Source organism: Phaseolus vulgaris, chromosome 3 (assembly GCF_000499845.2).
Source record: "Phaseolus vulgaris cultivar G19833 chromosome 3, P. vulgaris v2.0, whole genome shotgun sequence".
NCBI lineage: Eukaryota > Viridiplantae > Streptophyta > Magnoliopsida > Fabales > Fabaceae > Phaseolus > Phaseolus vulgaris.
The window spans coordinates 334906-349795 of NC_023757.2; the positions used below are offsets into that span (position 1 = coordinate 334906).

The window sequence follows — 14890 nt, forward strand, 5'->3', positions numbered from 1 at the left end:
AATGATGTTTCCCCGTTTAAGTGGTAAGTTTTGTGAATACCGTGTGCAATGTACTGCTGCTGATTAACAAAAAAACTGCACACAGCAATAATAAAAGATAAGAATAATTATAATATAAAAAGAGCAGAAAGAGTTTTAAAAGATATAAAAGTGCAAGTGGATGCATCTTCCTGAATCATGGACATGGTGATAATAATAATAATAATCGATAGAAAAGACTAATAGTCACTCTTCACATCTCTCGCAGGATTCTCTCTTATTCTCTCTTCTTCATTCAACCAATGGATTCCTTTCATCTCTCTGCAGGTTTCAATCACTCTGAGCTTAACTTCTGCTTTCATTTCAATTTCTAATCGATTCCTTTTCCATTGAAGCTGTAGATCATGTGTTTGTGTTTATGTTTCTGCAGTAACTTAACCTTTCACCGTCTCTTGTGCTGGAATAACTGTGCGTTCATTCTTAATCTCTGTGGAGGTATGAATCACTGTGAAGTTAACTTAATTCTAATCGATTCCTTTTCAATTGAAGTTGTAGATCATGTGTTTGTGTTTATGCTTGTGCAGTAACTTAATGTTTCAGCGTCTCTTTTACTCTCTCATCGATTCAAGCAATGGAGTACTTTCATCTCTGTGGAGGTATGAATCAGTGTGAAGTTAACTTTTGCTTTGTTTTCAAATTCTAATAGATTCGTTTTCAATTGAAGCTGTAGATCACGTGTTTGTGTTTATGTTTGTGCAGTAACTTAACGTTTCAGTGTCTCTTGTACTGAAGTCATGGATCACCACTTCTTTTTCTCATCTCTCTCTACATCGTAGTTAAAGAAAGCAGGTAACGTACAAACCTTACCTATCTTTCCTCTTTTTCCACTTCCAAATTAGTCTCAGGCTACTAGATCTGTTTCTTCTTATGGATGAAAACACACTATAATCTGTTTTTTTATGTGAGATTTGAAAAAATAATTCGTATTAGAAATACTATGAGATCTGTGAAAACTGGGAATATAAACAACTAGAAAGGTTGATTTGGAGAAACAAAATGGACAGAGAAAGAAGTAAATTTTTTATTGTTATTATTCTTTATTATATTATTAATATTATTTTTTTGTCATTATTTATTTATTATCACTTTTTTTATTATTAAGGTTGATTAATTTAATATTATTAATAATTTGTATCAGAACATATTTTTTATAACTATTTTTTTTGTCATTTTTTAATTAGATAATTTATCTTTTAATAAATTAAATATAATTTTATTTAGTAAATAATAAGTACATAGTTTCTCTACTAAAAATAATTATATGATACTTTTGCTTAAAAATAATTATCATATATATTTTAAATTATTTTTAGAAAGTTATTTCTTTTTATCGTAATAAAAAATAATATTAATCCGTCTCTATATTTCCATTGATAATATATAAGACGGATACTTTTTCTTACACTATTTTTGAAAGTATTTTTGTTCTTATTTATTTGGTAAATATATAAATATATGTATTTAGTAATATCTTTTAAATTTTATAACTATTCTTTTATATATTAATATATGTTTCCATAAAACAATACAACTTTTAGTTTTATTATATTAATTTTTAACTACTATAATACCCTATTTTTATATCTCTTCCCTTTTAAAAATGATATTTACTAAAAATGCGGAGCAGAAACATTGATAATCTATATTTCATATTTCATTATCAATTACGGACCACATACGTATAAGATAAGCACTTTTTACATCGGAAAAATTTATTAAAAATCACATCCAATCATGAATAATGAATGGGTGAGTAAAATACAATCATACTCTTTAATATTCTAAAAAATTATACTTATATTAACTGTTTTTAATGAAATTGAATTATACCTATATTAACTGTTTTTAATGAAATTGCATGTGTGATGTAAGAAACAGTGATAATGTAACGTTTTCAAAACAATAGAAGTTTGTGTAGAATTTTAAAAGCACTCGAGTCTTGGTTTAAATTGAGAAGAGCTCATAAAGTACCAAGTCTAACTCATCTCAATGTAATTGAGTATATGCAATTAGCTAAAAAAAATTATTTATTTTAGACTTAATTAAATTTCAAGTACCCTTTTAGATTATTTTATTTTATTTTATTGAATATTTACAATTTTTTAGGAATTACCAACATTTGTTCTTCTACTATTTGCAAATTTTATAAAAAGTGCTATAATCTAAGAGCTTGTATAAATTTAAATAAAATTAAACTTACAAAATATATATAATATTAACTTTATATATAATGCATATTTTAAGCTTTGGTTAAATACATTTTTTACTCGTTCACTTTTTTTTTCCTACTTAACAAATCTTTTGATCTACTTGGGTGTCATTTAAGCACATGTTTAAATATAATTTTTTTTGGATGGAGGATAAGAATTTATTAAAAAAAATTATTTAAAAATAAATATGTTTGATAAAATTTTCTTAGTCATTAAAAGGACATTTAAAAAATCTTATCACACATAAACTTTTAAAAATAATCATTAAAGTATTAGATTTATTTTTATTTCTATTGTGTGTCCAATAATTCATTATTTAAGATATAAAACATTAAATCTAATTACTAAACATAACATCATAATTTTTTTTATGTAATTTTACTATAAAAGTGCCATACTGCAATATGTAATGCAACAAATGATCTTAAATTTTTTTGTTATCTAATACATCTAAATATACTGATAAAACTCACTATAGAGTATTCATCTTCTCTTGTTCAGCTAAAAGAAAGGTGCATTTGGTGGAACAAATTAATGGAGTGCCTCTTGGGTTTTGCATCTTCTGTTTCAAGAGATTTAGTATGTGGCGCATTAAATCAATTACGTTATCCTTGTGATTTTAACAATTTCGTAAAAAAACTTGAAGAAGAAGAGCGCGATTTGATTGTAACGAAAGACAGTGTCCAAAAATTTGTTACAAATGCCAAGAAACAAACAAGAAAGACTAGTGAAGTTGTTGACAAGTGGTTGCAAGATGCTATTAATGACGTAGACAATGTGAATCAGTTGTTGAAAGAGGCAAAAGCCAAAAAATTCTGTTGCTTTGGGTACTGTCCAAATTGGATTTGGCAATATCGTGTAGGAAAAAAGTTAGCATATAAAAATGTGTACCTTGAAAAGTTCATTGCAGAGGGTAGAAAATATGTGCCATTTGACCGCATTGCTACACTTCCTTCAGGCACCCTTCATATTCTCACAGAAAAATGCATGAATTTTGAGAGTAGACAATCTACATATGAGAAGCTGCTCGAAGCAGTGAAAAATAATGATGTTGCCATGATTGGATTGTATGGGATGGGGGGGTGTGGTAAAACCACATTAGCAATGGAGGTTATGAAGTTAGTAGAAGCAGAACATTGTTTTGAAAAAGTTCTTTTTGTGCCTATTTCTAGTACAGTGGAAGTTCGAAGGATCCAAGAAAAAATTGCAAGTTCACTGCAGTATACATTTCCAGAAACTGAAGTAATGGAGAGGGCCCAACGATTGTGCTTGAGATTAAACCAAGAGAAAAACATTCTTATGATTTTAGATGATGTGTGGGAGAAGCTTGACTTTGGTGGCATTGGGATTCCCTCCTCTGAACATCATACAGTCTGCAAGATTCTCATTACCACTAGATCAGAAGAAGTTTGTACTTCAATGGATTGCCAAAGAAAGATTTACCTGCCAATTTTAACGGATGAAGAAGCGTGGACTCTTTTCCAAAATAAAGCACTTATATCTAAAAACACCCCTGATACCTTAAAGAATCTGGGAAGATTAATTTCCAATGAATGTAAAGGATTGCCTGTTGCCATTGCAGCTGTTGCTAGTAGTTTGAAGGGAAAAGTTGAGACGATATGGAATGTTGCATTGAATAAGTTGAGAAGTTCTAAGCCAATAAATATTGAAAGAGGTTTGATTGATCCCTACAAGTGCTTGCAGCTGAGCTATGATAATTTGGATACTAAAGAAGCCAAATCACTTTTCCTATTTTGTTCTGTGTTCCCTGAAGATAGTGAAATTCCAATTGAAGTTTTAACAAGATATGCTATAGGATTAGGTGTAGTTGGAGAAGCACACTCTTATGAGGAGGCAAGGAGTGAAGTGGTTGCAGCCAAAATTAAGCTCGTCAGTTCTTGTTTATTGTTGGATGAAGAGGATGAATATGTCAAAATGCATGACATAGTTCGCGATGTGGCCCACTTGATAGCCAAGAAGGAGAATAAGATAATCAAGTGCGAAGAGGAAAAAGATGTGACTATTGAACAAAATTCAGTAAGATATCTATGGTGTGTGAAATTTCCAATTGATTTAGATTGTTCCAATCTTGAGTTTTTATTTTTAAAGACAAAATTGGAAGAATTTAATGGAATTTTCAAAAGAATGAGAATGCTCAAAGTTTTGATTCTAGTCAATGATAAGGATGGAATAACACCATTGTCAACAATGTGTTTAAAAACATTAACAAATCTTCGTTATCTAGGTATTTCTGGTTATGAATTGAGCGACTTCTCATTTGTAAGCCATATGAAGAAACTTCAAAGTCTTTCGATGAATGGTTGTTCATTGCCTTCATTTCCTGAATTACAAACCGATGTTGCAATTACACAAGTAACAACCTTAAAATTGTTACAATTGTACAAATGTGAAATGAAAGGGAAGAATTTCGAAGTGATCAAAAGAATCCCACTACTGGAAGAGTTGTACATTGTCGATATTGAAGGAGAATGGGATTCTAATAGTGAAGACAATATTGAATTCTTTAACACGTTTAGTGTCCCCAAAACACTGCAAAGGTATGCAATTGTATTAGGATCCAATAACTTTGGTGATTATAATTATAATTATTTTCACCCTCCTCCCAGAACTCTATTACTTAACCATTTTGACAAATCAAATGAGGTAATTAAGGGTTTGGCAAAAAAAGCAACATATCTCTTTGTAGCAAATATTCAGAGAGGCGCAAAAAATATCATCCCTGATATATTTCAAATTGAAGGAGGAGGTTTGGACGAGTTGAGTAAGTTTGAGATATGTAATTCTGAAGAGATAGAGTGTTTGATTGACACTAGTAACCATTTGAGTACAGTGGTATCTCCCTTCTCCAAGTTGTATAAGCTCAGAATGGTTAACTTGAAAAATCTAAGAGCTTTATGGCATTTTTCTCAACCTATAAGTGGACCTTTTGAGAACTTAGAGAAGTTGTATTTTAGTGATTGTCCAAAGTTGACATCTCTTTTCACGTATGTCGTTGCTCGAAGTTTGGTACAATTGAAAGTACTAAAAATTTCAACATGTGATGAACTGAAGCATATATTAGGAGATGATGACAAAACGAAGAAAAGTCAAGGTGAATTCACCACTAGACATCCTGTACAAATCTTCCAAAATCTTCAAAAAGTAGAGATACATAGTTGTAGAGAATTAAAACATATATTCTCGACCAACATTGTAAAGGGCTTAACTCAATTGAAAATGCTCAAGATAGAAAACTGTGACATGCTAGATCAAATAATTGGGGATATTGCTCCATCAACAGACCAAGATAATAAAGAAGAACTTGATGAAATCATTGAGGAAGGTAAGCATTCACATTTGTATAGCACTTCAATTCCATCAACAGCAGTTGTAAACCATAGCTCAGGTACATTTTTTCTTTTTGCATTTCTAAGTATGTTTAAGCATGTATTAGTAAGTCTACATGTTGCTGCTTAGTTGAAGTTATTTACAAGTTACACAAAAATTGTGAATCTACTATTTTATATGAAAAATTTAAGTATATTAATTGTATATTATTTTGTCCCGATCATTATTTTCCATTCGTAAGGTTCAAACTTGAGACATTACTAATCTAGTTTTACTTGAACTAACAATTTGATAATACACTACCGACAAAATTTGTCTCAGTCAAAATTAAAGACAGCCATATTTGCATTTTAAATTTTGTGTATAATTTAGAATTATTTAAAGAAAATTGTTTTGTATGATTCTTTTCATCATTATTAATTGATCATTTGATGCTTAGGATGTTGGTTTTAGTCCCTATAAACCAATGTTTTAAAAATCAAAATGTGTAACTTGCACACATAGCATATATATAATCAACTCTATTATGTTTAGCGATATTTTTATTATTTATAATTGTTTTTCAGGAACTCTATCAAGCCTTACAAGCCTTAAAATATTTTGTTGTCCGAAGTTAGGCTCAATTTTTACAGCATCTACAGCTAAGACCTTGACTTCTTTGGAAGAATTGTTCATTCAAAATTGCCTTAGCTTGAAGCTTATAGTAACTCATGAAAGGGTCAATCAAAATCATAAGGAAAATATTGGCGAGGATGACCATGACTTTCATAGTGATATTTCAATCTTCCAGGGTTTGAAAGTGCTACATATCAGTGGATGTGACTTATTGCAACGTATATTCCCTATCTCTTTTGTTGGAGGCATGATGAAATTGAATGATATAAGAGATGAAGAGATTGTTGATTTGAAAGATTTTTCAAGTCAAAATAAATTCAAAGACAATTCTTGTCACCAAAAACAAAAGAATACTCTATTTGAACTTCCTGCTTTAGAAGTACTCAAACTTGATCGTACCCTGGATAGCACCATTCTAGATAGCTATCCTATAAGATGTCCATCTTTGAGAACATTATCATTGGGTATTGGGATATATATTGGGTTTTTCATGATAAATTGTTCAACGGATGCTTCAAAAGCTAGACATGGGGATTATATTTCAATCAAGGTATGATTATTTATCACTTACTTTGCATCTCTTGTATGATTATTTATCACTTACTTCACATCTCTTTTCGTGTATTTCAAAAATTACTCTAAAGATTTGAATTTAAATATTTGTGCTAAAAATAAAAAATGGTCTTACAAGCACTACAACTTATTGGTGACTGAATTCATACCAAATGTGCAACATGAATTTTTAATATCTAAGTATTTGGAAAGATTATTTTGAGTAAATTACTTTGGTGAAATTATTCTCTTTTTAACTTTGTCTCGTTGGGCTAAACAAAAAGCACTTATTTTCATAAACAAACAAGTGAATCTAAACAATGAGTGGTATATCTTAAAATTTTAATTTACACGAAGAATATTAGAAATGAAATGCATTCATAATTAGAGTTAAGATACTAATTAGTTTGGTTTAAGAAGTAACTTGGTGTATATATTGCAGATATCAAACTCGGATTTTGTTCCCCCACTTGAAAGTGTTGAATATATTTCAAAACAACCTCAGGGTTTGAACTTGCTTATTATGCATAATATAAGAGAGATTGAACTGAAAGGCTTTGATAAGGTAAAATATCTTTTTAAGCCGTCTATAGTTTCATCATTGATGTTGGAAATCTTGAGAATTGAGAAATGTCATGGACTTGAGCACATTATAGACATTGAAGATGAATATGGCAAAGAGAATTTGAATGCTATCTTTCCAAACTTAAGAAAGCTTTCAGTGCGTGACTGTGACCAACTGAAATATATGCTTGGCCAATATCCCGTAGCTAATCAGGATTGTGATGAGATTCATATTCATTTTTCCGCATTGGAAAAAATCTCTCTTTACAATCTACCAAATTTTGTTAGCATTTGTGCTACCAACACTCTCACTGTGACATGGCCATCTTTGAAGAAGTTTTCTTGTGACAGATTTTCCTATCCTTTTTACAATCCCGTTAGTTGTTTGACTGTTCCTACCAATTCAAGAGAGCCTATTAGCGTAAGTAGTCTTGTTTTTATTTTTATAATTATTAGTTATGTGCTCCTTTTTGTTTTCTATTTTGATTTTTTTATATTTCTTATTAATGTCCTGCAGGATCTAAAACGGTTTCAAAGCCATTTCTTCAGTTTGCAAGATCTATCCATAAGGAATTGTGAAGTAGAAGATATTTTTTGTCTTAATGGACATGGAATGGTTGGGCAACAAGTGAGTTTAAGGTTAGAGTATTTGCTTTTGGAAAATCTACCTCAAATGACTTATATTTGGGTGGCTTCCAAGATTTCAATTAATCTCCAACATCTTACCATATTAGAAATATTGGGATGTGCAAAATTGAAAGAAATATTTCCTCCCTCTGTTTTAAGAAGTTTACAAAAGTTGAAAATCCTAATCATAAAAGAATGCATGGAATTGAAGCAGATTGTTGGATGTGAACAAGGAGCTCCAAACAATTCTTTTACCCTCCCAAATCTTCGAAGATTAGAAATAATTGGATGTGCAAAATTGGAAGTAATATTTCCAAAGTATGTTTTAAGATGCCTACCAGAGTTAAAAAGTGTGAAAATAAGAAAATGCAAAGAATTAAGAGAAATCATTGAAGAGGATTTGGAAGACAAAAAAATGTCTAATCTTCTTTCTCCTCAGCCATGCTTCCCAAAACTAAAAGAATTGTATGTTGGACATTGCCATAAGCTGAAAAGATTTATCTCTGGATCTGCATCTAATGACTTTCCCAATCTTTATCTTTTGATCATAAATGGAGCCTCTAAACTAGAAGAACTTGTTGGATGTGGACAAGAAAAAGGTGACAGGATAGAAAAGAAAAAAGTTGAGCTTCCAAGAGTGAAACTTTTAATATTTATGCATATGTCAAACTTTGATCAAGAGATTGAATTGCCGAGTTTAAAAATTTGTGTTGTCTACGAAAGTCCAAAACTCTCTTTGACTCCAACAACTACTTTTGGAGAGCTGAAGGAAACTTTTCCTTATAAAGATAAATACTATAGAGTCTTCAAATATAAATTGTTACATGTTAGTAGTTTATAGAATAATATTTTCATATGATATTGGCATGGTTTGAGACAAATCGTCCCTCAATTTCACCTAAAGAAAATATATTTATAAATTAACTATTTCATTAAGAGAGAATACTGTTTCAAATTTCCAATCTAGTATTCACTAATAAACACATTAAATTATTATTTGCTTCAATTTTTTTAATTTTAAGCTCTAGTAATTTTAATTATAGGAAGAAATGTTACAAAGAAAATGATATGTTGATAAAAAAATAAAAAATAAAAATAAAATAAAGAAAACGATTCCTAAGACAGAGTCACCACATTATTTTCATGGGTGATAAAAAAATTCCATGAAACTTTTTAAATCATTTTTCATATTTAATTGTAATGATATAATGATCCATCTGGAAAGCTAAGGTTGCATTTCTTTTTGGTATGTCTTTCATTGTCACATGAATTCCCTAATATATATATTTTTTTGTTACAGATTTAAAAAACACTGGACTTTTAGACTGGGACTTAAGGGAGTACATGAGCTATTTAGATGAAGATTCTACTATTAGTGGTAGCAGTGAGTTCACTTCACCACAGGTCAGAACCAACCAATCTATGAATATAAATACAACTAAACAAAAAGTTTAATAACCTTTTTGTCTCATTATTAGGATTTTTTTTTAATTTAAACTTACGTGATAGAAAAAATATAAGATTTGAGATTTTAAATAAGTACTTGAATCATAAAAGTAAAAAAAAAAATTATCTTAAAATATATATTTTTGCTAACAATAAAATAAGATACTAAAAAAAAAATATTAAGTAGACACTAATTTTAGAATAAAAAAATAATTAGTTATTATATTGACTAAATTAGATAGATATTATTTTATAAACTTAAAAAAATTATTAGTATTTAAAATAGTTTTTATTATTAATAAAATTTATAAAAATTAAATTAAAACTTCCTTAAAGAATGCAATAAAGTTTGAGAGTAATATATGTGTCATTATTGAAAATTATTAAATAGAAATCAAACTTTAAAAAAAAATATAATTAGTTATTATATTAATTAAATTAAATATTATATTAGAGAATAAAAAAATTATCGATGTCTAAATTAGTTTCTAAATACTTATAAATCAATTTTTAAATTAATATTAAATTAGCTATAATTACTAATAATAATAAAAACTATTTGGATACTAATAATTTTTTAAATTTCTAAAATAAAATCAAATTTAGTCAAATATAATGACTTATTATTTTTAGTCTTTAAAATTAATTTATATTTAATAATTTTCTTATAGTGTCTTGTAATTCTAGACAAAGTTTGACAACATTAAAAATCTCCATGACTAATCAATTAATTAAAAGAGAAAAACCTTGTCATTTATAACTTCGTTATATTTGTTAAAAATGTTTAAGATACTTTAGCATTTAGTTGGTCATTTCTTATAAGAGTAGTAGATGGACAATAAATGAGTGAATCATATATATTTGATAGACCGACCTAAACCATTTAAAAATCCTGAAGTGAAAAATCATCTTTGGTAGACAAACAAAAGCATATTCAAACCTAAGGAAGAAATTATTGAAACTAACATGATTTACATTAAAAAAGTGGTCCTTTCAAACTTTATAAACTCTCACTCAATTGAATTTTTTCAATTTGTGATACAAAGGAGATTGAAAACATAGGAAATGAGAGCATTAAGGAGGGGCCTTCAGCAAAGGGTGATAAGACAAAACCTTTGTCAACTGGTGTTGAAGACATTAGCATTGGAGGTGGTGTTGCAACTCACATTGACTCTGGTGGCATGGACATACTTGCACAACATTCCAAGGTTGTTGAACAAGATGATAAGATGAATGAAGGAAAGGCAGGAATCATGCCAAGCCAAGAAATCCAAGTAGAAGAAGGGTTGAACCTATTGGACAAACAAAAAGAGATACATATTAATTCTAACAACAATATTGACATTTCTTCAGGTTTTTTATTTCTTATTTTCAAGTTTCAATCCTATATTTTCATATCACTTTTCAAACTTTTTATAGCTTTTGCAGATATCTGTACAAGATTGGGAACATATAAACATTTTGTTGATCTGGATGATGCACAAATTGCTCTTTTGGTGGAGGCGATAACAACATATCCTCATCTTTGGAATGCTTGTGAGAAGTTTAGTGAGCGCTTTCAAGCTTGGAGGTTGAAAATTTTGGCAGATATGTTGTTGTTCCTTCAGAAGGAAAGTGTTGATAATCTTACTCCTCAAAGAGAAAAAGAGTTTCATAAACTATACGAAGAAGCTGTTGAGATTGGATTTGAGAGTTCATGGATAGATGAAATGCGTCAACATATTTTGACGAAGGATCCTAAGCTAAGAGAGGACATTGCAGAGAGACAAAAGGATGAGAATCCTAAGAGGTATGATCATTTAACTTTTTGACTATGTAATGTAAAAAATGAATGAAATTATGAGTCTTAAATGACTTTGTTAATGCCCAGATAAAATGTATCAATTTTTTTGTGAATTTGAAGTTGAATTTTCTCTTTCTATTTAAATATACATTCTAGTGGTATTTGCAATTCTTACAAGATTGATACCATCAATTTATATGTTTTCTTGGGATTCATAAAGCGAAAATTTTAAGTTTTTTACACAGGTCTTGTAGTGTGGATATGGTACTAGATACCCAGGTTGTTAAACAAGGTGATGGGTCTAATGAAAACTGTAAAAGAAATTCTCGATGTGTGAAGACCCAGAATGTTAACAATAGCTTCGAAGAAGGTTCTGACTTGGTTGGTAAAAAAGGTGAAATAGGTGTTGTTTCTATTGATCACAATGCTGCGAGAAATGAAGAACCAGAGAAAGAATTTGTTGCAAAAGTTTCTACTTCAGAAATACCAAGAACAACAACATCATTAACAAACTCACAACCATCTGAAAGGCTAACTCCATCTTATTTGAGTATTCCTCTACGTGAAACACCCTCAAATGTGAGCCTAATAAATATTTTTCCTACTAGATAAAATTGAAGTGCTAAGAGTATAGTGATTTTACACTAGTTCATTACTTTGTTTAGGCATTGGTGGACAAACAGCGGATTAGTGAATTGTGCTTGATGAACAGACAAAAGTCACTTGGAGAAATTGTAAGTAGCTCCGAAATTCCTTATGTAAATGGCAAACAAAAATAACATCAATTATTTTAAATTAACATGCATGTGCACCTGCCATTAATAACAACTCTGCTAGTAAATATCTTTTTTTCTTATGCAGAGTATTGAGCGAGAAGCTGTAGAGAAAACCACAAAAAAGTACACCAGTACGGCAGTTTCATCAATTCATTCCGAATCCACTAGCTCACAGTTGGACCAAATATTTACTTCTCAAACTAAATCACACCCACATGTAAGTTTATTTTATGCAATTAACATTTCCAACATATTTGGTCAGCATAAAAATGATGTTGCCATTCTGATTTATCATTTGCCGCAGGAGTGGAATTAAAAAACAAAAAGTACTGAATTTCAAGTTGGAATTTAAATTTAATGAATTTGTTACCATCACTCTAACAAATATGCTTGGATAAAAAATGGTTTAAGGAACTCAATGTTGTGCAACTGTTGTGGCTTGATGCTAACGTCTTTACTATTATATTTTCTTCTTATTCCTCTAAGAGTGAAATTAGGAGCAGTCAAACTGAGACCCACACTGTTAAAGAAAGTGGAGGCCATCCTAAAATTATTCAAGACTTTGGGGCCAATGATATCATGAGTTTATTTGCACCAGTTGTTGTGGGGAAAGAGAGTGAAGACAACATAGTTGGAAAGACCCTTGTTGAGTTGGAAAAGTATCTAAAGATGTCTTTGAAGGACATAGTTAGCTCTGAGACTAACAGCATTAGCCTTTTGTCTGCTATTAATTTCCTGTCCAACCTTCCTTTCAAAGATGTAACTCTATCAGATGGACTCAAAGATATTATAGAAATTATGCAACAAGAGTTCCCAAGCATTGCATGCTCCTTTAAGCAAGGTTTTGCTACCAATGAGAAGTTGGCAGAACTTGAAGCTCGTGGGAATGAGATGGCCACTACTCTTGGTTCCAAAATTTCTGAGGCAAAGAATTTCTATGATGAAGCTCAACTGAAGGAAGTAGTTTTGAAGGAACAAATCATTAGGTTGAAGGAAGAAATAAAAGTTTCTGAGGATGCCTTATCATCTCTGGAAGATGAAAAAAATAAAAGAATTGCAGAAACTATTGGGTACAAAATGGAGCTTGAAAATGTGAGGAAAGACCAGTCTCAAATTGTGGAAGATGAAAGAAAAGTTCAACAAAAATTATTTGAGGTGACTTATAAATGGTCAGTTCTATGTAGTCAATATGAGTACAATCGCATGACTGGTAGAAATTCCTCATGAGGGTTTTCATTGTTCATTGTTATTAAAGACCAAATTGTTCATCACTCAAAAGAAAGACTTGTAACTTGCAACTACACAATATTCTTCAGTCTTTTGCTTGTTCTATTTTGTTGTATGTTTGCTATCTTATTTATTGTTGTGTAAGAGGTTGCTCTTGGTGAGACAAAATTACAAAAACCATTTCTTTTATGTTCCTTCCTTCAATGAGTGTAGCTTATATTTATTTTATGTATGCTTTAATCACTTCACCATATCTTTGTGGATATGATTCCATGCATAATAATATTGAGTCCTAGTAGTGTGTGACTTCAAAGCATTTAAGGGATAAATTATGTTTGAGAGAGAAAAGGAGTTGCATTGAGTGCTACATTGGCCCATTTGACATTCCTCTTTCTTCTAATGCTGCAATCACTTATATTCAACATTTCACTGTCTTAGCCATATGCAACCAAAAGTATCTTTATGCTCTACAATAATAAACCCAACAAAATTATAGGAATCCAAAAAATTTAAGTCCTACATTAAATAAAAAAGAAGAAAGTAATATATACAATAAAAGATTTTCATAATAAAATTGTTAAACAAACTTGGTGTAGCTAACAACATATGTCACTGTACTGAAGTTATTAAAAATTAATATTTTTTGTGTTTATATTCAAATTTATCTCTTTAATACACAACTCAAATTTTTAAAACAATAGTTAAGTTTACTGAAATTTTCCAGGCTTTTTTGGTCGCTTCATGTTGCATTTAACTAATGCAAATTGATGAAGTGTTGGCATTTTGTTTAAAATTAAAGAAATTGGTAACCACTTGCTTAGAAGCACGCCAAAAAAGAAAAATAAAAGTATTTTGTTTGGACCATATTAGCTTATATTAAAATGATGAGACTTTTTTGCTATAAAATTAAGGTAGAAACTTTCATGGTAATAATTGATTAATATACACAATTGAACCTCTTCTACATCAATAATTAGGAAGTGTTCAGAGCCACAATAGTTGCAAATCTCATCTACTTTACAAATACATTGATTGAACTACATAAGATTAATGGCAAAAAGTATTCCTCATTTATTACGTTGCTAATATTTTGATATTAATCAGAATGATTTTTATGTCGAACATTATTAAGTAACTTGACATCTCAATCAGACAAACATTTTAAATAACAACAATTACTTGTAATCAACATGAATACAATATTATTAAAAAAATATAAAATATGAGAATTAAACCAAAACTCATATATTCATAAAAACGATATATAAATATACTATATATATTCATAGATAATTTTAAAAACAGACTAGATAAATATTTATTATAAGTTATATTTATTACTATTTTATAAAACAATTGTATTTATTTTTGTAATAAAGTTTATATATTAGGTATATAACATTTGATTTTTTTTAAACGGTCAATCTAAGAAACAAGAATCCACCATTTCTATTTTTTTTTATTACATTGAATACTAGATTCAATTTTCCTCGAAAGCAACAGTTTAACTTTTTAATACATTTTCCACTTTTCATTTTTACATTAAATTTTAGGATGAATTTAAATTTTGTTGAAACATTCGTACTAATTTTTAATTTCTATCAAATGTTAAGTAAACACAATAAAAGTAAAATTCATTTAAAATAATTATAGTAATTTGTTTAAGTTTAATTAAATTTAAGTTTTTTCATTAAAGAAAAGAA

The 14890-nt window shown here is 29.4% G+C and overlaps 1 protein-coding gene across 7 annotated transcripts; it reads left to right on the forward strand.

Annotated features, from left to right (window-relative positions):
• The first annotated feature begins 145 nt into the window (after window positions 1-145).
• Window positions 146-13376, forward strand: LOC137806035 (uncharacterized). 7 transcript variants are annotated; one of them, XM_068605924.1, is made up of 15 exons: window positions 146-306; window positions 410-474; window positions 564-635; window positions 739-828; window positions 2751-5655; window positions 6164-6762; window positions 7207-7749; window positions 7846-8741; window positions 9254-9359; window positions 10448-10754; window positions 10830-11190; window positions 11430-11763; window positions 11850-11918; window positions 12046-12177; window positions 12447-13376. In XM_068605924.1, the coding sequence occupies exons 5-15, from the start codon at window positions 2784-2786 to the stop codon at window positions 13185-13187; spliced, it is 6960 nt and encodes a 2319-aa protein (XP_068462025.1). In that variant the 5' UTR covers window positions 146-306; window positions 410-474; window positions 564-635; window positions 739-828; window positions 2751-2783; the 3' UTR covers window positions 13188-13376. The 7 variants fall into 7 exon arrangements, with proteins under 7 accessions (XP_068462025.1, XP_068462022.1, XP_068462021.1 ...); XM_068605921.1 differs by having other exon boundaries at window positions 2728-5655; window positions 10448-11190; XM_068605920.1 differs by having other exon boundaries at window positions 10448-11190.
• The last annotated feature ends 1514 nt before the right edge of the window (window positions 13377-14890 follow it).